Raw genomic sequence first — 20,905 nt, 5'->3', positions numbered from 1 at the left:
CACCTGTCAGGATAGCCATTGGATTGTAAATTGATAATATATTTTTTTAATTTTCATCCTCACTTTAAAAATTCTTTCAATATTACCTAGAATGGAAAATATGTCCCATACCATATCTAAACCATAGTGCTCTTGTTAATCCATTAACGATTCAAAATCTGTAAATGGCCAATTTGCCTTTGCAAGATAATATGCTGTCTTAGCCTCTTATTTATATGTATAATAAAAAATATTTTTGACTGCTCATTTGTATTTGTGATTTACGACCTAAGAAATTTAATATTGCTTTAACTTATTTTCGATTTAATATTTACCCACAAAACCCTTATCAGGAATACATTTTTTTAGTTTCTAAATTACAAATATAAATATATAAAAATTCAGTTAAAATTGTTTTTTTTATTGTAAGCATAAATTAAATATACTTAAATATATACTTCATTAGCATATTTTATATAAATTATAAAAAATTTTAGAATGTAAATTTCTGAATCACACCTCATAAGATAGGAAAATTTCTGATTCATCTATCATCAGCTAAAAGGGAAAATTCTGATTCACCAGTCATTAGGGAGTGCTAAAAAGTACGATTTAGGTCTATTTAAGCGGACAGACTAAGATTGCCAGAATAAGAAAATGTAAGCTTAGAGATTTTGCTCATAGAACGCAGGAAGTTTGGATCTATATTTGACCAAACCCGAGGCTTCAATAATATTTTGTCTAAAATCTTAATCGGGTCGTTTTTAAAAATCCATTCAAATCGGGCTTTTTACCAAGACTACCCAGTCATTCTTGACGGGCTCTGCTCGAATTTTATAAAAATAACGAAAAATTTTCGTATCAGCTTTAATCAAAATAAAGGTAAATTTCTGACTCACACCTCATTAGATAGGCTAATCTGATTCATCCATCATCAATTATAGGAGAAATTTTTGATTTACCCCATCATCATATAAGAAATTTATGATTCTACTTTTGTCGGTTTATCTGTTGGTTTCATTAAAGATATCATCTCCCCCTTCCTACTTAAATTTGGTTTACTTTTAAATTAATATTTTTAATTTATTTAGAGAAAAACAAACATTATAGAAGCATTTAACGTATTTGGTGGATCCTATATGTAATACCTGATTAATACTTACTAATTCATCCATAAAACCAGTTATAATCTGATTTTATATTGGTATTCAAAGATCGAAAATACATTAAGGTTTCTTTTTCCCACATTCGAGATTTATGATTCTAATGATCTTTATAGATATTATTTGTACTTTTCGGGTTATTTAATAGATATTATATTTTGAATAGAGTTATATTTTCAAAAAATTATATATCAATCTGAATCATATTAAGACGCAGTCCTGATAAGCATGAAGTTTACCAAACTTTTCGAAATCAGTAATTCTAAAGCTTAGGTCAGGCAAAATACGAAAATTACAAAAATTCGAATCAAGATTTAAGATTTGAACGAAGAATATAGAAGTGCCTAAGCTATTATAATAAAAAAAATAAATGAAATACATAGAAAAAGAAATATTACTATCATCATTATCAACTTACCATACTTTCAAAATATAAGACTCGATAGGCTAACTCGGTATTTTAGTCAAAAATATATTAAACAAGCTTGGAAATTTTTGCCACAGATGACATAGAACATCGATTGGCGCAAAATTTTGTGGCTTAGATATTAGTATTTTGGCTAAAATCTAGATTTAGCCGTTTTTAGAAATGAGCGAAATTGAGCCGTTCAAACAACATTATATCTGACTTCAACTTATGTCACTCTTATAATTTAGTAGCGGTTAGCATAAGTCAAATAACTTGTGACATCCTTCGAAAATTTGACACCAAAAAATATGATGGATTGATTATAGGAAAATTTAAAACTATTACAATATCCAAATTTTTTAACTCAAGAAATACGGCTGAGCTATTTTTAAGTAAAGTAAATACTAAGAACGTTTTTACAATTAAAAATAAAAATTATCAAATGCCTACCCCATACAAATTGTAACCTCTCTGAGAATCCTTTCTTAAAAAATTCTTTTTTTTGTACATTATAATTTGTAACAAATTTTTTGACTATAAAAAATATAACGTGTGGTATATAGTTTTCGTTTATTCTTAGGATTTGGAGATTTTTTCGAGCACTTTTTTGAATAGAAGCAATTTCCGAGATTATTTTATTTAGAAAATTAAGGAGGGAGTTTTATAAATTTTAAAGAAATGAAAGCAAACTTTCGTCTAGATAATGAAAATAATTTTTTTTAGGTAATCATATTTTCCATGGGATGGGGGTTCAACTAGAGGGCTGCAACGAGCAGGTTTTAACCCAATCGCCCTTTGTTTCAAAATTTTTTAAACCGCTCGGCGCGCCCATGGTTTTTTTTAAAAAAAATTCATACACTCGCCAACCCATTTAACTAAACATTTTGCTTAAATCACCCATCCCATGTTTAAAAATTACTTTGATAGTTGGTTTGGCTCTTATATTTATATGTATTCAATGACATATAATAATAATATCTTGACGGACGATGCATTCATAATAATGCACTTGAAAGCGTCGTTGAATGGAAATCAGCTGGACCCGCCATTTTGATAATTCATATTGTAATTATTCTCATGTTAAAAACTACTATTAAATTGATTACATGCTCTTTAATAAAGTTTGCGTCAGACATAGGAATAAATTGGCTTCTCGTTTAAACATTTTTTAAAATAATGATATGGGTAATCAAAATGGCGTCCCCAGCTGTTATTGATGTACACTTTTAATGAATGCATCACCAGTCTAGGTTTTATTTTATTATATGTCATTGATTTACACTTGAATTTATTATGCAATATTACGAAGTAAAAAAAAAAGATTTTTGAAATTCATCCGCCTATCGCCCGCCCTTTGTTTTAAATATATATTTTAACCTTCACGTTCACCTGGCTAATGCTTAAAATCCTTTATAGAAAACCCCCTCAGTCACGCCCCTATTATGAACGGAAAACCTGCCATTTCAGAACCCTCTAACTTAGACGACAAATCCCACTCCCCATCCCCAATTGTTTACTCTCAAATGTGATATAGAATTATTCCATATCAATTACATTCTATCTCTAGCTAGTGTTGCTGAAAATCTCTATCTAATCTATTTTTCAAAAGAAAAAACATCTTAAAATTCAAAATATTAGTCCAAATAAATATATTACCATAAACTAAGAACTTTTACCAGAATAGACGCCAAAACATTCTTCTCACTTTTTAGTTAAATCTCAAGACCTTAGATAATATTACTTAGGCTAAAATCTTGAACTATCCTTTCCGCTATTAAAAACCGGCTGCTATTTAAAATTTACAATATTTATTTGATTTTATATTTATATTTATATATTTTTATCGTTTTCTCTATCTTTTTATCATATATCATTAATCAGTTTTAATAAAAAATGAAATATTTTCTAGGCCATTTAAAACCTAAACGGGTTTAGATTTTCCAATTTTTGGATTTCATTTAAAAAAATAAAAATAATTTTTTTTAAAGATTTTATCTTATAAATAATTTAGCAAAGACGGATATATTTAAGGTTATTCGAGTGTAATATAATGACAGATCATCCATAAAAGATTAAAAATTTTATTTTTTTGGATAAATTTTCCTTCATTTTATTTTATTATATTTATAAATTGTATATATATATATATATATTATTTGGAAATTTGGTGATAAAGAAATTATTTGTGTTTGATCAAATGGTGTGAATAATATAAAAAATTAATGGAGTGTTAAAGACCTCGTGACATAAAAAAAAATTCCTCTTTTTTAAAGTTACACAATACAAGTTATTTGTTGTTACGATGCCATGATCATATTATATAAAAATATTTTCAAATAATGTTGATGATTATTATTATTATATTACAATATATTTTTAGTCAATAATTTGGTTTTCAAAATATTATAAGTAATTATTAATGTTTTTATATATCATTTAAAAAAAAAAAAGAAAAGTTGTCATAATAAATTGCTAGAAAAAAATTATTTCTTTAAATAATATAGATAGAATATCATTGAGAGGATTTACCATATTATATATACATTTATAAATGTTGAGTACACTAGTATCGGATATTAAAGATGGATTACATCATTTTTGCAGAAAATATTTTCCGCGGGTAAAATTGAAGCAACCAAAATCATCAAACTTGATTCATAATCTTATTTTGATCCTCAATTTTTTTTACAAACGATTCCTGGAGTTTTTTGTTAAAAATAATAATCGTGACATAGGATCAAACTCCAACAAGTCTACACTCAAAAAGCAGAAAAAACATACTACTTTTATAAATAGTGGGTCTGAAGGATTGACCAATAGAAGACATTCTTTTAAATGCAGGATCAAGCCTAAGATCAATGTAAGACACTATTCTTTGGCGGACGAAGAGAGGCGGGTAGGCGAAGAGGATGATAATTTGTTTAACGAGGAGGAAATGAAGGATATAGATAAAATGTGGAAACAAGGCAAGTCTGATGTATTGAATTACAGTGGAAATTTTGAGTCGATTGAGGACACTAGCGAATCTAATGAAGCAAGAACGCCAATGACATATAAAGAATGTTTAAGGATATTGAACACAGATTCAAAGGCCCTCTATAATTCTCTAGTAGACCTAATTTCTATAAAAGCGAATTCTGAATCGGAGGATCAAGAAGAAATTGCAAAATTCATCGAAACATGCGTAGGTAATTTAAACAGTAGACTGATGTTGGATAAATTTTACTACAGAGCCTGGAATATTTTAAAAATCATTTTCTGGATCATTGTTTTAGCGATATCGTGGAAACGTTCCTCTACTCTTAGGAAGTTAAGCGTCTCACTTCTCAGGCGCGGTCAAATTCAAGTATACTTATACAAAAATATTAAAAAAATGGTACCTCAGTATAATAACTATAGAGTTTAGTCTGAATTTTTATACGACGGGTTTTAAAATTTGATAGAATTTATAATTAATCTAACATGATTGTTTCAAAAAGGTAACATAATTAATATTGAAAAGATTAAAAAAATAAACTCATTTAAAAAATGCAGTTGTTTAATTGTGCCACACCTTCCATTCTTAATTGAGCCTTTAAAGGGAAAGCATCAAAATAAAAAATTTTGGTCATTTTTTTTAATCTAGCTAATAACAGTGATTACAAATGTATTGCATGAATATTTTTTTTTAATCCAGTGAATATCCTTTTTTTTCCCCTTTATAATATAAATATATTTTCATCACGATGCCGATTATCAAAAGATGTTGCCTTATTGGGATTGGACGTCTTTATATTATGAGACCTGCGTTATCAAAAATCCTTATTACCTCCAAGAATCACTAAGGGATGACGATTGCCAGGTACATAGAGTAGCAACCTTTATTAATAATTTGTTTTTTTTAAAGTTATTAATTAGATATCCTTGAAAAAGTTTTACTTAGTATAAATCTAATCTCGAAAAGCCAATCTTAGGTTATTAAACTTTGAACATTTAGAAGGAGTGAGAGAATTGTATAGAAAATTTTGATGAGCATTCTTTATAGGATTTTGGGCAAGGGGGGGGGTGCAGGGGCAGACCATGACGAAATGTCAAGATTAACAGATGGACATTTTTATATATACCCCTTTTTTTGTAAGTAAATATCATTTCAAAGTCCCTAATAATATCACTCCTAATTAAAATTTAAAAAATATATAACTATCCCAGATGGCGAACACTTTTATAGATATTTATTTTATTTTAACCCGCAATACGCACAACAAGGCATGCATGGAAATACAAGACATTCCCAAGTTATTTAACGTATCGAGCCAGGAGATAAGCGATAAATTTATGAAAACCGACACGCCTTTTATAATCACGGACTCTTCGTTGCGATCATATTGGCCGATTTTCAAAGATGGCTCCCAATTCAAAATTTCTACCCTATTCGACCTTAACAAGGTAATTACCATCTCCATCTCTCCTTTAAAAAAAAATAAGAATGTTAAATTTTTTTTTTAAACTGAAAAAAATAGATTAATATTAATAGCTATCCAAAGTAAAGCTATGGTTAAAAAAATACCCACTACATTGAAACAAATTTATTTAAAAAAAGGCTTATTAATTTTGTCACTAAATCTTGAGACTTCCCTAAAAGAAGGCTCCATATTTAATAAAATTGAAGCTCAAATATTTTAAAAATTGACTAAATCGAACTTAAGTTGAGTAATTCCTCTATATTTTTTAAAAATCAGTTTTAGCATAAAAGTCAGCTAAAAAAACAAAGAAATTTTGTTTTTTAACCAAGAATCATCAATTTAAGCCTTGAGTTTATATTTAAAATAAATATTCACAGTCACACCTTCAAGGGTTGGGGGAAGGCTCTTTAACACCCACCGCTTTGCGATTTTTAGTTATTACCCAACGAAAAGAAGGTAGGTACTATCAAATAATACTGAAACCAGTTATGATAGTGATTTTCCGTAAAGCGTTCATGATAAAATGGAATTGATTATCAATATTATTGCGATTTGAGTAACGCATAAAGGAGCAAAAATATATATTTGTGATTATGACCATCACCTGAGCCTAATAATTCTTCCTCTTGTGCTACCATATTAGCGATTTAGCATATTATGCATATAATATATTTATTTTTTTTAGAAATTGGGAATTAGTAGGTTTAATCAATGATCGAATATATAAGTAATTTTATAATGTAAAAGCAAATCAATAATATAAATGTCTTCATAATGTCACATAAATTTTAGTATAGATATATTTTTATAGATATTTTATTGGGTATTCTCGAAGATGCTTTGTTTTGGAAGAAGTTCAATTTAAAGACTCCTATATTAATTTAACTTAATACTATCTTAATTATTTGCGTATGTGATATCTTCATCTGGAATCGCATTTTCCCACAAAATCAATTAATTTTTTCAAATTTACCAAAAGCGATCTCAACAAAATTATTCTATGATTTTGTCCAATAACGTGTACCAGCCTGAATTATATTTATCCTATAATTTCTAACATTTATTAGGTTTTAGGTTTTACTAGTGTTGTTAAAAGGCTTGATTTGAGCCTTTTAAACGGCTGACTCAAAATTTTAGCCAGAAAAATATTGCACAAGCCTCGAGATTTGACTGATAGACGTCAAAAACTTTTCTAAGCATCTATAACCTAAATCTTCAGACCTGCGTGATATTTTTCTGGTTTAAACACTGAGATAGCAGCATTTAACAACACTATTACATTTTTAATATTATTATTTATAGTTTGACTTATTGTAACGTAAATGTATAATTCGAAAACGAAATTAATTATTTTGAAAGTTTTACAATGACCACCAGGACCTCCGATATTCTTACCCCTGCGCGTTAACTTCTAATCACAGGAAAAAGTATTCGGGTTCAAAAAGCCTAAGACATAAGTTACTATCTGGAAGTGTCTCCAAATTTTACGCTTATTGGTTAGTTCTTCTTTTTAATTAGTTTAAATTGTAAAGTTACCAATATTATTTTAATAAGTTAGTTAAATTTCCAAAAATTAATAAGTCAAGTTCTGTTCAATTTTCCCACGAAATATAAGTTATTTAAGTTCCCCAAAATAATAAGTCAGGTTATATATTTTTTTTCCAAAATCACGAAATTTAAACATTATATAAAATTCTTACCATAAAAATACCAGTGCGATATATAATATTTTAAATTAATTTAAAAAAATAAACATAATAATGATATAATATATATATATGTTAGCGTTAGAGTCAATGTGTTTTTTCGGTAATGTATTTTTTTTTTCAACTAAAATAAATATTGAAAAATAGGGAAAATTGTGAAAAACGTGCCGCAAAGACTTTCAGAAAACTTTACAAGAGACCCTATTTTCTACCGGGCATGGCCGAAATCGCTACTCCAAATTGGGTCTTCATCAGCAAATCTTTCATTGGGAACAAATATTTTAACGTAAATGAAATAATTTATCTCTAGAAACCTTTTAAAGGATTAGATTCGATATGGATTTAAAATAGAGAATTCATTTATATAGAGGTATTTTAAAGTCAATTCCACCCCATTTGAAATAAACTGGAACTAATTTTAAATGTTTATTATTATTATTATTGTTATAAAATAAGTTATCTCAAAAGTTTTTCAAGATTTTTTTCTTCTATAAAATATAATCATGATTTTTTAAAAGCTTATTTTAATAAGGATTTAATAGAAGCAGTGAAATTTATAATCGGACAAGTTTCTTATATAAAAAAGAGAGAAATAAAAGTACAAATTGTTCCTTTTTTAACATATCATATAGGAGTAACTAGGGGTTGACCTGCATCGGGCCTAATTATACAAATTCTTTTCAAAAATGTTTTGCTGGCCTGGCCCGAACCCGAAATTTATTTTTAAAAAATTTACCGGCCCGGCCCAAATTTATTTAAATATAGAAATTAATTTTTATAATTACTAAAAATAAAAGACACATGTTATATGGCGTTTAGTTTCAATAAATTAAATCAAAAATTTTATATTTTACATAAAAAATTCAATATAAAATTGATAAATTTAGATATATTTAAAAAAAATTTCCAAAGTCCTACCCGACCCGGCTCGAAATTTTTTTTTTTAAAATATCCCGGCCTGGCCAGAATTTGATTATTTTAAATAGAAATAGGCCAGAGGCCCGAACGGGTTGACATAGCCGGATTTATAACTATATTCCATTTGAGCACAAAATCTTAATTCTAACATTTACAAAAAATTTCTGTTTGGGGAATGGTCAGAACAGGGTTCGGTTGATCTTGACTATGTAGAAGATAAAATTACATTATATTTTTGGCAATGAGGTCTGATATCAAAAAGTATGAATGCCCATAAATTCTTTTTAAAAGCTAGAACCCATTTTTGTGTGAGTTGCGTAATGGCTAACCTCGTGCTAATTCGGCTCTATCTTAAGACGCCTGTCGGAGAAAATTTGTTAACATTAAGGCGTTTTAATTTTATATTCGTTTTTTTCAAATTTGGCGCTGGTATCTTTTTAAGAAAGAACCCCGAGGCCATAGTGATAGTTTTCGGCCAAGGAACATAAATTAGCACAATTTAAAGTTTAAAAATATAGTAATTACTCAACTATACTATTCATTACTCATGAATTTGCGGCGAAATATTGGGGAAATTATATTTAAGATTGTGATAAATGAATTTGCAATGAAATACTTACAGACTATTTGGAAATTATTTTATATATTTTTTAAAAAATATTTAAATTAGATTCCTATAGAGGCTACCAGTGTCGGGTTTGCTCAAATAATCGGCGAGTCTAATATATTGATTAAACCTAAGAGACCTTGTGATAGTTTCTGTTCGAAATTAACGGATACGTTGTACCCTGGTGAAATAAGTATGTTACAAGGATATCATTTCTTCAAATAGTGTTGTTAAACTGCTCGATTTGTTTCGATTTTTAAAGACGCCTAACTCAATATTTTATCTAGAAAAATAATAGGCAAGTCTAAAGATTTCGCCATAGGTGGTACTAAGATTTAAACATCGATTAACACAATCTCGAGGATTTAAGCATTATTTTTCTGGCCAAAATAATGAGTTAGCGGGTTTTTAAAATCGGCTCAAATCGATTCAAAAAAACAAAAAATTATTAATGGAATTCAAAATTCCACATTTTCAAAAATAAAAGAGCAAAGAGGCATTTTTAAGGAAAACTGGGTAATTTTGATAAAAATTGACCTTTAAAATTGTCATAGTACAAAAATGAGAAAAATAATAATATAAATTTTTAGCTCTCTTTGTGTACATGACCTGCCCCTCACTTTCGGATGCATTTTGGAAATTTAGTAATTAATTACTTATCAATATTAAATAAATATTAGAAGTCCAGCCATGGTTCCCAAATTAAAATTTTATCAAATTATTAGTTGCTAAACCAGAAATATTTTAAATCAACTGAATTAATTTTTTGGAATTTTTGGCTTTTTGAAGACCCCTCTCCCCTCCCCCCCCACCCTTTCTTAGTATAGAGTTGATGGCTAAAAAATAGAAAATATTTGAAAAATATCTATATTAATGGTGTTAAATGCCTCGATTTAAGCCGATTCTTAAAAACGACTAACTATATTTTAGACAGAAAATATTGTCTGAGCGTCGAGATTAGCTAATAGATGTTCAAAACCTTTGTTCTATCTATTAGCAAAATCTTCAGGCTTGCTTGATATTTCCCTAGATTGAGACAGCCGTTTTTAAAATTGGATCAAATCGAGACGTTTAACAACACTAATCTATATGTAATAGAGAGGATTCACTTTATTTCTTTAATATTGTTTTAAAAATTATTGTTGGAGAAGGCCAGTATGGATTAGACCTACATTGCAAGAAGGCAATAAAATTTTCTTGGTTTATTTTGCTAATCATTCTTTTACAAATAATTAAATGGGATATATGCTAAAGAAAATTCAGAAAATATAGGAAGAAGCGTAATTTCACTTTTATTTCTTTACGAGAATTTGGGACTAAGGTCAACTTTGATGGGCCTTAAATTGGAACTGTTCGGGTGTTTTTGTTATTTTCACCTTATCTTATGAAATTGCGAAGTGAAAGGGTAGTATCAAGTCATTATGAATAGGGGAGACCAGGGTTAAATTGTCCGTAAAGAAGTGCTATAAAAAATAGATGAAGCAAATTTTCGAAAATATCAAAAATTTGTTTTTATATTCTTGGAAATTAATATTTGAGAAATAAATCTTTCAGTTTTTTTTATTAGTATAAAATTTAGAAAAATAAAAATTACCCCGGGTTCCTTTTATCCTTTAGCGGTGCGTGTTATATAGCGTCTTTATTTTTAGATTTTTTAATATATGTATATATAAATGTTAGTGCTATAAGTAAATAAATGAAAATAAATTGTCAAATATGTTAAATTTATCAGGTTCATATTATATATCACCCATATCTTGTTGTCACATAAAACTGTCATAAAATTTATAAGTCAATAATCTTCATATTGTCATACGTAACTCCATACAAATTCTATAAATATAGTTGGATTTTTTTTTATTCATATTAAATTACTTAAAAATGGCTATTACGCGCCCAGCCGCTAATCTCCTCAACGCCTTTACAATTAATTAAAATTTAATTTCAAGATATTAAAATTAACATAAACATTGTCAGTATTTTGATATATGATAAAATATTTAATTTTATTAATTTCATATTTTATTGTACATGGATATATAAAATAATTTATTAAATCTGCTAGAATTGTAAATCTATATAGAAATAAAATTAATATTAAAATTAACATATCAAATATAAAATAAAACAATATTATATAAAAACGGAGGTGGGACTACAAGTTCCCAAAAAACATGAGTAATTATTAGTGAAGGTCAACGGTCCGGTCCTATCGGTCTTAGACCGGGATCGGACCGGACCGATTGTCGGACCGATCTTTTTCTTGAGGACCGTGGTCCGGACCGGTCTTTTATTATTGTTTAAGTTTGCTTTACTATACAATTAATATAATTTTTTTGAATATTTTATTTTATGATATTTTTCTAGAGGAGTCATTTTAGATTTTGTTAATTATTTTACAATATGAAAACCATAAGTTTGTCCAAAAAACATTTTACTTATAGTCCCAATAAAAACATAGAGTATGTGTTCACTGCAGTACCAAATTTAATGTATCGTCAGCACCTAGTAATTGTTTATAATTTTTTAAGCAATAAATTAATCAAAATAAGCAATAATATTATTAAAATATTTTAGTTATTATATAGTTCTATTTTTTTTAAAGAAACTGTCTGTATAATTTATTGTAAAAATTACTTAACCTTATTCTTAATAAAATAATTAGGTACCTTAAGCAGACATCTGATAAAACATAAAATATATACTTCTAATGATGAAAATGAAAATATCTTAAAAAACACAATCTACTCTTAATTTTAATATGCCCTCTACAAGCACAAAATCATTTTTTTCAATACCATTGGATAAATTTTATTGTTTATATAATACTCTTATATTTAATAAAATGATAAAACAAATCAAATTAGGTTAAAAAAATATGTTTTTTAAACAAATAAAAAGACCGGTCCAGGACCGGTCTTTTTATTTAGGACCACGGTCTGGATCGATCTTTTTCTTAAGGACCGTGGTCCGGTCCGGTCCAAGGGTATCGGTCCAGTCCGGACCAAAGACCGGACCGTGACCTTCACTAGTAATTATATTTTAGAATAGTGATTTGTAGGTTTTGTTTTAAAAAATAGAATTCTTTTGGTTCTGATGTTAGGGCTCTTGTCTTATCGCCTATATTTTTTAGGAACTTTAAAGTTCCGCTTGGCATATGTCCAAGGGAAGAGATATCGGTGTAAAAATATAATTTGTGAATTTGGAATATTTCATTGTTTTTTTTTCTCGGCTATATCAACCGGATTAGAATTTAAATTTTTTGGGAAAGAAGATACGCATGTGAAGTCCCAAATTAAGGGTTTCTCTAAAGACCAAGGCACGGAAGTTAAGCCATATGGTCTTAAGCCATCATCTAATGATAAATTTGTAGGCTCCAGGATGTTTGGTATTCGGGCCCTGGTAAAAGAACGGCTAATATCTAAATTAATTGCTGCATGCCTTGACTATATATACAATTTAGACCATGTCTCCCTTTAGAGTCAACTAATATTTTACATTTGATGCATGTATGTGGTTGAACAATGTTACATCCAAGTCGATGGCCTATGGCAACTCTTAAATGCTTCCAACCATTCATAACCACAAGTACAGTCAGCATTCTGTAATAGTTGAATATACTTCAAAGGGGGGTTTGATGAGATTATTTTAAAAATTTTTTTAATTAAAGGTTCGAAAATAGATTGGTGTGTTAAGATTGTGGGTAAAACATCTTCAGGTGGAGCTAAAGATACCCAGGCTGTCAAGGCTGAGTTTAAAAGGTTATCTTTAGGAGATATAAAAGAAGATATCATGGCGTTATTCATCAAACGCGGAAATAGATATAAGATTTAAAGGATATAAACCTAAACAACCCATTTTCGAGAGTAATTGTGAGAAACCCCAATTAAAATCTTCCAATTTAATATTTAAAATATTTTCTAATAAACTTCTAAAAAATTTATGAACACGATTAATAATTTCATTATTTAAAAAAAAGGAAGAAGATCTAAAAATATGTAAAATCTTTGGTAAAAATAAATATTTTTTTAAAAGAAAGAAGCTCTGGTGTGAAGGAATTTCTTTTAAAATAGTTTCAAGTCCTAATAAGCCTTCGAAAAATTTTTCCACGAACACCTCACAGTTGTAAAAACTGCTTAAAGGTGAACCTAGAAGATTAATTTCACGTTTTTTAATGATTTTAAACCCTTGAACTTCGAGAGTATTTGAATTTAAAAAGCATATTTCAGATTTAGCTTTATTTAGAGTAAGGCCTATGTTTAGAGAATTCTTCTCTATATATTCTATCGCCAAGAATATTTTTAGAAGGTCCGCAAATGGTACCATCATCTAGATACCATATGTTTAAATCTAAATTAAAAAAGGATTTTAGACAATCTAGGTTATGTATACCTAAACTAAAGATCAGAGGGCCCAAAGGGTCTCCTTGTTGAATACCTTCGTCAGATGGAATTGTATATTCCCCGAATTTGAGAGGGGCTCTACAGCCATAAGACTGTTCAATAAATCTTGCATAAACTGGGAATTTTTAATAAAAAATGTTCAAAAATGCTTTTCTGGATAAAGATTTAAAAGCATTTTTAAAATCAAGCTTACAGACTATGGCGTCTGGAGGAGGATCTTCGATATATATGCGAAGAGAGTGAGCGGCTATTTCGCATCCCCCTTTAGTACCAAAGCCTAGTTGATATGTTTGGAACATTTTTGAAGCATCAGGTTTGATGCGCTCAACGATTATCTTAGCTATTAGTCTCTATAATCATTTTATAATATAAAATTAATTTTGTAAAAATGTAAAAAATTAAAAAAGTTTCGACGCGTTAAAATTTAATTTTGCATTTAAAACTTTTCAAGTGGATACATGTGTAAAGTATTTTAGAACCATTGAAGTATCTTATCAAAATACATTTATGGTTTAAAAGATCAAATATCAATGTTTGTTAGTTTTAAAATCATTCTAGAAAAAATTACCTTCCCCGGGACAAAACTACTCCATGTCCCCTATAATTGTTATTGAATGTTTGCGCATCGCACACAACCTTTCTAGTTTCAAGGTGAGGCAGCAGTCAGATTTTACGCATACACCAGCAGATTAAATTTAGGAGAATAAAATTATTTGATCATATCTAGACAACTTTTAAGTAGTAACTTAGATTATCGAAGGTTTTTGTTTGAAAAGTAATGATAATGATGATCATTTCTAATAACGATTTCTCAGGTTTACTAAGGTTGGGGGGGGGGGTGGGTAGTTCACGGTTGACCATAAATAAATTGTCTAGAGAAATCCAGGAGCTCTCATGGCTCAATAATGGGTCTCTTAATTTTTCTACTCATTTAACATAATGCTTTTCAGATGGTAACAAAAGATGGCGTCTACTTTTTTAAATTTATAATTAAGGATCCCATTTTAAAATCTGGCCATGGCCAATGACGTATATTAACATCTAGCCTGGCGATTCATTCATTTAAATGTGTATCAACACAAGTCCGCCATTTTGGTTTCGCATTTTAAACCGTTAAAAATCGGAGTTATTCATAGCTAGAAAAAGTAAAAATAAAATGGGGTATCACCAGCTAATAAATAAATTATTAGTCTAAATAAGTGTTATATATCATCGACCCTGGCACAGAAATACTTAGTTTAAATTTATGTTCTAACTTATAAATATTTGTAAGAAATGCTTTGGGAGTGGTTGACAGTCATTTAATTTACAAATTAATGGGTCACCTCTCATATTTTTGAATATAATTACTAACTGTTTCTAAAGAAGGACATTATTTGACAAAAGCTATAAATATTATTCGAATTATATTTTTTTAAGTTGTTTGGAACGATTACCTTTGGAACGCCTACTATTCGCCAGTCGATTATCGGAACCTTTCGGCGTTTTACGATCTCGACGAAACGCTTGCCATCGGAATGGGAATATACTGGAACAAATAATTATCACAATCTCTTCCAATTATGAATTTTCAAGACTCATCCCTAAATTTACTCTTAAAAAAAACGATTTATTAGTCATAAATTATGTTACTCTGATAATTTTTTCAAGCGTGAAAAATAAAAACTGCTGACAATTATTTTAATATTTGTTATAGTAAAAAAAAAGTAGCTTATTAATAATCTATGTATTATTCGTGTTTGTAAACAAATAATCTAGTCATTTTCATTTATAAATGTTTTCATATTGAAAATTTGACCTTCAAAAATTGCTTTTAAAGTGTGGATAGGAATTAATGTAGAAGAAAACGAGAAATATAACCTATAGATAGGTAGTTTTAAGTGACGTATTTAGAGGGTCATTTTTGAAACCTTATTTTAATTTATAAATTGAATTTTTATTATATTAAATATTTTATATGATTTATTTGTATATGAATTGATTTATTATGTGATTAATTAAAGTTAGTATATCATTATTTCAGTAAAAAAATATATTATAAATAGTTTCTATATTTGATACCCGTCATAATCAATATTTTGTGTTTAAAATATGTGAAGACTAGTTAGCTTCTCTAAATAGTTTTCCTTTTAAGGATGCTAAAAACGGTAACTAGTTATTTTTCGAATGTGAGTTTTAACAACATTCATTCAAATATTAAAAAGTGTTATTACACATTTAAGTCGGCCATTGAGAGACATTTAGATGAGATATGACGGGCAAAACGATATGTGACTTGCGTACGACATGTCTTTCAACGGAGTCTAACTATATGCTTTTAATAAAATGATTCGTTATCCGTTAGTATCAATGTAATTGGCCCTAACCTGATAACTAGATTGAACATAAACATTTTTGGTATTGCTGCATTTATAGTAAAAGCGTTATCTTCGAGCGTTGCGTTATTTAACGCAACGTTATCATAGCTGATTAAGTTTAAAAATAAATTAAGCTAAAGCTTAAATAGCGATAAAATATTTTAGAAAACTCATGAGCCTTTTTATCGAATTTGCCATTATTTGTATAATCATATCGCATATTTTTTTATCAACGTACATCACAACTTATGTTTTTCAAATTTTATCATAGCGTTATAATTACAACGCTTAATATTATTAAATTTATATTTAGCTTCATTTTGTTATGATACTGCGTTAAATAAAGCAACGCTTGAACACAACGCGTTTAATATAAATGAGGCCTTAGAAATCGATTTTTAAACATTAATTAATGGCCTAAGCGTATAATTTATATCTTACTTTTTTACCCTAGATAAATATTGAAGTACTGAAAAAAAGGAAGAGCGTAATTGCAAGCACAATAAATCTTAAGACCGGAAAGTCGAAGGACATAGAGATGAACAATTTCAAGAAGGTAAATATTATAATAACCAGTGTCTCATTTTTTTAAAATATACTATTCAGTGGCGTAACTAGGAATTTTCCTTAGAGGGGGTCCATACATATAAAATCCTGGGGGCTTCGCCCCCAGACCCCTTTAACGGTCCTTTGGCCCTTTTGCTCGGCCTTCGGCCGGGTTTATCTTAAAAATCATAACCACATCTTCGACAATATATATAAATATTTTTAAATGCATGAATAATGTTATTATAATTTAGTAGATTATTCTCAATGACTTTATAATAATACTACCCATAATAAATTCAATAGTAATATAATATCCTTTCACAAACATCAAAACCAGAAAAATATAAATATTAATTGTATTTAACAAAGTCACTTTTAAGTCTTTTGAACGTATAATCTAAAAAAAAATTTGCTCTGGGAGGGGTCCAAACCCGAAAACCACCCTCGTAGCTACGCCACTGATACTATTATATATTGCAAGCAAGGCTACCTTCACCAATTTTGAAGTTGTCAGAAATTTGTGGGGTTAGCTATTTTATGTTTGCTAGATACATTTCCCGCAAAATTGGATTTTTTTTTTAAATTTAAATTTTAAAAATGCTAATAGAATCAATTATTGTACTCTTCTTTTTTAAATTAAAAAACAATCTGTTGGCGGAAATGTCGATTAAATATAGATTACCTATCCCTTAATATTACAATTTACCGTGAATGAAATTATTGTTTTAAAAATGTTAAGTATTCTCGTATAAATGCAAATCGATTATGTAAAAATGATCGTATATATGTGATTAAAAATCCCTTTTATAATCCGTATAATCATATATTATATTGGTTAATTGCTCGTCGAGAGTTTTATTAAATCAAATGATGAACATACTTTCACTCTATTAAAAGAATTGCATCCTCAGGCTTTCGATGAAGATCTAACCACTCCTTTAAAATCCAATTTATTCAAAATTGCCAAGGAACATCTTATTATAACAGTTTATTATTTAATAAAAACTCAGCGGGAGGGGGGGGGATTGACTGTTTTCGACCCACTTATTTCCCATTTTTAATTAACCCTAAAAGTCTTATTCATGATTCAATTTTCGCTCTTTTACTCATAGTTTTTACATAGCAAGAACCTTTAATTATAAAATTTTTAAAATACTCTTATCAAACCCCTCTTTGGAATATATTTGATCATCGCAAAATGCTGAGTGTATTATTGGTTATAAAAGTTGGAAGCATTATCAAGTCGTAACCAAGGAAACCTCTTATCAGATGAATAATCAAGGCCATAAGCCATGCATAAAATGTAAAATATTAGTTGATTCCAATAGGAAACATGGTTGTATATATAGTCAAGGCGACATGCAAGGCACACAGCGATCAATTTGGTTAATAGCCGTTCTCTTACGAGGGTCCGAATAACATCCTGGAGCCTGCTAATTTATCATTAGATTATGGCCTAAGGCCAGATGATTTAATTTTGTATCTTGGTCTTTAGGTAAATCTTTAATTTAGAACTTCATATGGGTTTCTTAAATTCCAAAAAATGTAAATTTTAACCAGGTTGATATATTCGAACAATTTAATATTTAAAGTTATCAAATTATACATTTTTTTTTTACTACCTCTTCTCTAAGACATATGTCAAGCGGAAATTTGAGATTTTTTTAAAAGGTAAAATGTCCTTACATCAGAGCCTAAAGAGTATTTTATTTTAAACAAAATATTCAGATTGCCATTTTAAAATATAATTATTCATGTTCTTTGGGGAACTTGTAGTCTGACTTCTCTTTTTATAGAATGAGTTTTATGTGATTGTAAAAGTTAGTAAAATCATAAGGAATAAATCCGTGTAAGAGCTGACCCAATAATTTCATCTCTTGAATTAGGGCGGGGGTTTATTGCTCGATATTTATTTTTCAAGACTCAAAAAAAATATGGGATTTAGCTGAGGTAAATATGGTGGTAGATATTCAATCCTATCTTATATGCATCGATAAGATGGCCTCTATGGATAGTTGCATTATCCATTACAATAATTACATCTGGTGGTAAGACACTGATAAGCTCTGTCATAAAATCACGGAATAACCACCCATTATAAGCTCGTTCGATTATTTTATAATGGATTACCCCTCCAATTCCAATGGACAAAGTATGCTTACATTTTTACCCTTAGAGGATGGAATTTTTATTATTTGACGGACATTGTATGGTGCCCAGGCGTAGATTGGTACAACCTGCAAGTTTATTCCAGTTTCATCTAAAAATATAATTTTCCTCTTGGGGTATTTAGAATCTTTACACAATATATTTGTCGAATATTGAATGCCCCAGGAGTATTTCTTCTATCAGGCTTCTTGTCAGCTCTTTTTTTTCGACCAACCTATATTTTTTATATATTTGCTAATTGTTATTTTCGTTTTTAGACTACCAGGAGGTAAATTTTCTATTATCTGCTGGTAGTGTTGTTAAACAGCTGGTTTTGAGCCGATTATTAAAAACGGCTAACTCATATTTAACCGAGAATAATATTCGCAAGATCTGAAGATTTTGTTTGTAGAAGGAACTAAAATTTAGACATCTATTAGCGAAATCTTGGGGCTTAGGAAATGTTTTTCTGGCTAAAATATTGAGTTAGCCGTTTTTAAAAATCGGCTTAAATCGAGCCGTTTAACAACAGCTGGATAGTAAGAGTATTACTATCCATCAATAAATTCATGATGCGTTTTTCAATTATGGAAGTATCTTTTTTTTACTTCCTCTTTTTCAAATATTATATTCTTTTAAGGGATCTCCGTTTATATCTGGGAATGTGTCCCGTCTAAATTTATGAACTGATGCTGTAGACATTTCGACGTATTTTGCAATGTCTTTAATTTTCATCTGTTCTCTTTCAGGCATTGATAACATTTTAGTAACTATATCTATTTTTTCTTTATTATATTTGTGTATTCTTTTTGGTCTTTGAATTCTCGACGAAGATTGGAGTTTTCATTTAAATTGGAAAAATTAATAGGATAATAAAGATTCTATATACATTTTTTTTTATTATTTAAGAAAAATTAAAAAAATTTCCAACACATTTCTTTTCAACGATTAATCTTGTTAATTAATTACTTGTTCATATTTAATTTCAATATGTATTAAATTAAAATAAAACTTTATTATATTTACCCCTTTTTATTGTTAGTTGATTTTTAACAAATTTTTTTAAAAAAATAACACATTACCGGATAAAAACACAATGACGCGCTAACATATAGATTATAAATAAATACAAGATTTTATAAAAAAAAACAATTATTTATGATAGTTTAACAGCTGAGAGATCTATTTAATGAATGAAATCAAGTGAAAGTAAAATAAAGTTTTTTTTTAAATGTGGAAATTATGTATATGATTGAATATTAGGTTAAACTATTGTTGTTAACTCGATTTTTAAAAACTCCTAACCCGATATTTCTAAAAATATTAAGTAATTTGGAAATTTTGCTTATAGATTAGGTTAAACTAATTTAAAAAATGAAATAATGAATATAATAAGTTTTCTTAAAGGCGAAAATTATCTATATGATGAATATTAGGTTAAAATATTAAAAAAATAAGATTAATCATGAATAAATTCAAATACCCCATAAATGCGGAAAAAATTGAGCTTTTTTTTCTCCAACGCCTTCCATTTAAACAGTTTCAAATTGTAATAACAAACATTATCTGACCAAAATATTACATATATTTTATGTTATTTTAGATTTTAGTTTTCTTACCTTTTACATACTAGTAAAATTTTTTTATTAGTTAAAGGAACTAATAATGTATATAATAATAGAAATACACATATCACCAAAAATCTAATTATAAATAATATATAAATATATTGAACGTATAATGTTTAACTAATGATTGACCCTTTTTAAAAATTTGTTTAAAAGACTTTTCAGTAGAATAATTTCAAACCAGTGACTCAAATTTATTAGTGAAAAAATATTTGTGAAAATTTTAAATTGAAAATTTTCAAACAGGTTTTGGGAGCAACCTTTAAGATAAGCTTAGAAGATATTTATAAAAATTCAAAAAAAAACATATTTTTAAAGATGAAAAAATTAGAAAATGAATAATTTTCTTAATATTATATGTCATTTAGGGTCAAATCAGCTTCAACAATCGAACATTCTCGATAAACTACATGGATAACGAAGGCAATAATCATACTAAGATTCTTCCCCCGTTTGAAGTTATACAGAATTTGAAGTTAGGCAAGTCTTTTGCTCTAACTCAAACTGATCCAACATTTAAACTAATTAAACGATGCGAAAATTAAATAATTTGTTGTTGTTATATTTATAAATATTTTAATAAATAATTGATATTT

General features: G+C 28.3%; 1 protein-coding gene and 1 long non-coding RNA gene across 2 annotated transcripts; one reads left to right on the top strand and one right to left on the bottom strand.

Moving 5' to 3' along the window:
* Positions 1–4,068: 4,068 nt before the first annotated feature.
* Positions 4,069–14,001, bottom strand: LOC135923584 (uncharacterized). Its single transcript, XR_010571249.1, has 5 exons — positions 13,821–14,001; positions 10,819–10,861; positions 5,778–5,998; positions 5,360–5,409; positions 4,069–4,902 (listed from the first exon to the last, which is right to left on the bottom strand). It is a non-coding gene; the product is annotated as an uncharacterized LOC135923584 (long non-coding RNA).
* On the top strand, positions 4,075–15,344 carry LOC135923583 (uncharacterized). Its single transcript, XM_065458413.1, has 7 exons — positions 4,075–4,897; positions 5,294–5,392; positions 5,797–5,976; positions 7,353–7,489; positions 7,847–7,985; positions 9,288–9,417; positions 15,047–15,344. The coding sequence occupies exons 1-7, from the start codon at positions 4,103–4,105 to the stop codon at positions 15,166–15,168; spliced, it is 1,602 nt and encodes a 533-aa protein (XP_065314485.1). The 5' UTR covers positions 4,075–4,102; the 3' UTR covers positions 15,169–15,344.
* Positions 15,345–20,905: the final 5,561 nt, after the last annotated feature.

This window comes from Gordionus sp. m RMFG-2023, chromosome 2 (assembly GCF_954871325.1).
Source record: "Gordionus sp. m RMFG-2023 chromosome 2, tfGorSpeb1-WG-v2, whole genome shotgun sequence".
Taxonomy (NCBI): domain Eukaryota; kingdom Metazoa; phylum Nematomorpha; class Gordioida; order Chordodea; family Parachordodidae; genus Gordionus; species Gordionus sp. m RMFG-2023.
Note: the sequence above shows the minus strand (reverse complement) of the source record. Positions and strands in the feature narration are given on the sequence as shown.

What these genes read in the sequence shown, in the direction of transcription:
- LOC135923583 (XM_065458413.1), top strand. Translation starts at nt 4,103, where the DNA reads ATGTTGAGTACACTAGTATCGGATATTAAAGATGGATTACATCATTTT. An exon ending in CCCTATTCGACCTTAACAAG is followed by an intron (nt 5,977 to 7,352) that starts GTAATTACCATC and finishes TTATTTTGAAAG; the next exon opens with TTTTACAATGACCACCAGGA. An exon ending in GTTGTACCCTGGTGAAATAA is followed by an intron (nt 9,418 to 15,046) that starts GTATGTTACAAG and finishes TATTTTTTTAAG; the next exon opens with TTGTTTGGAACGATTACCTT.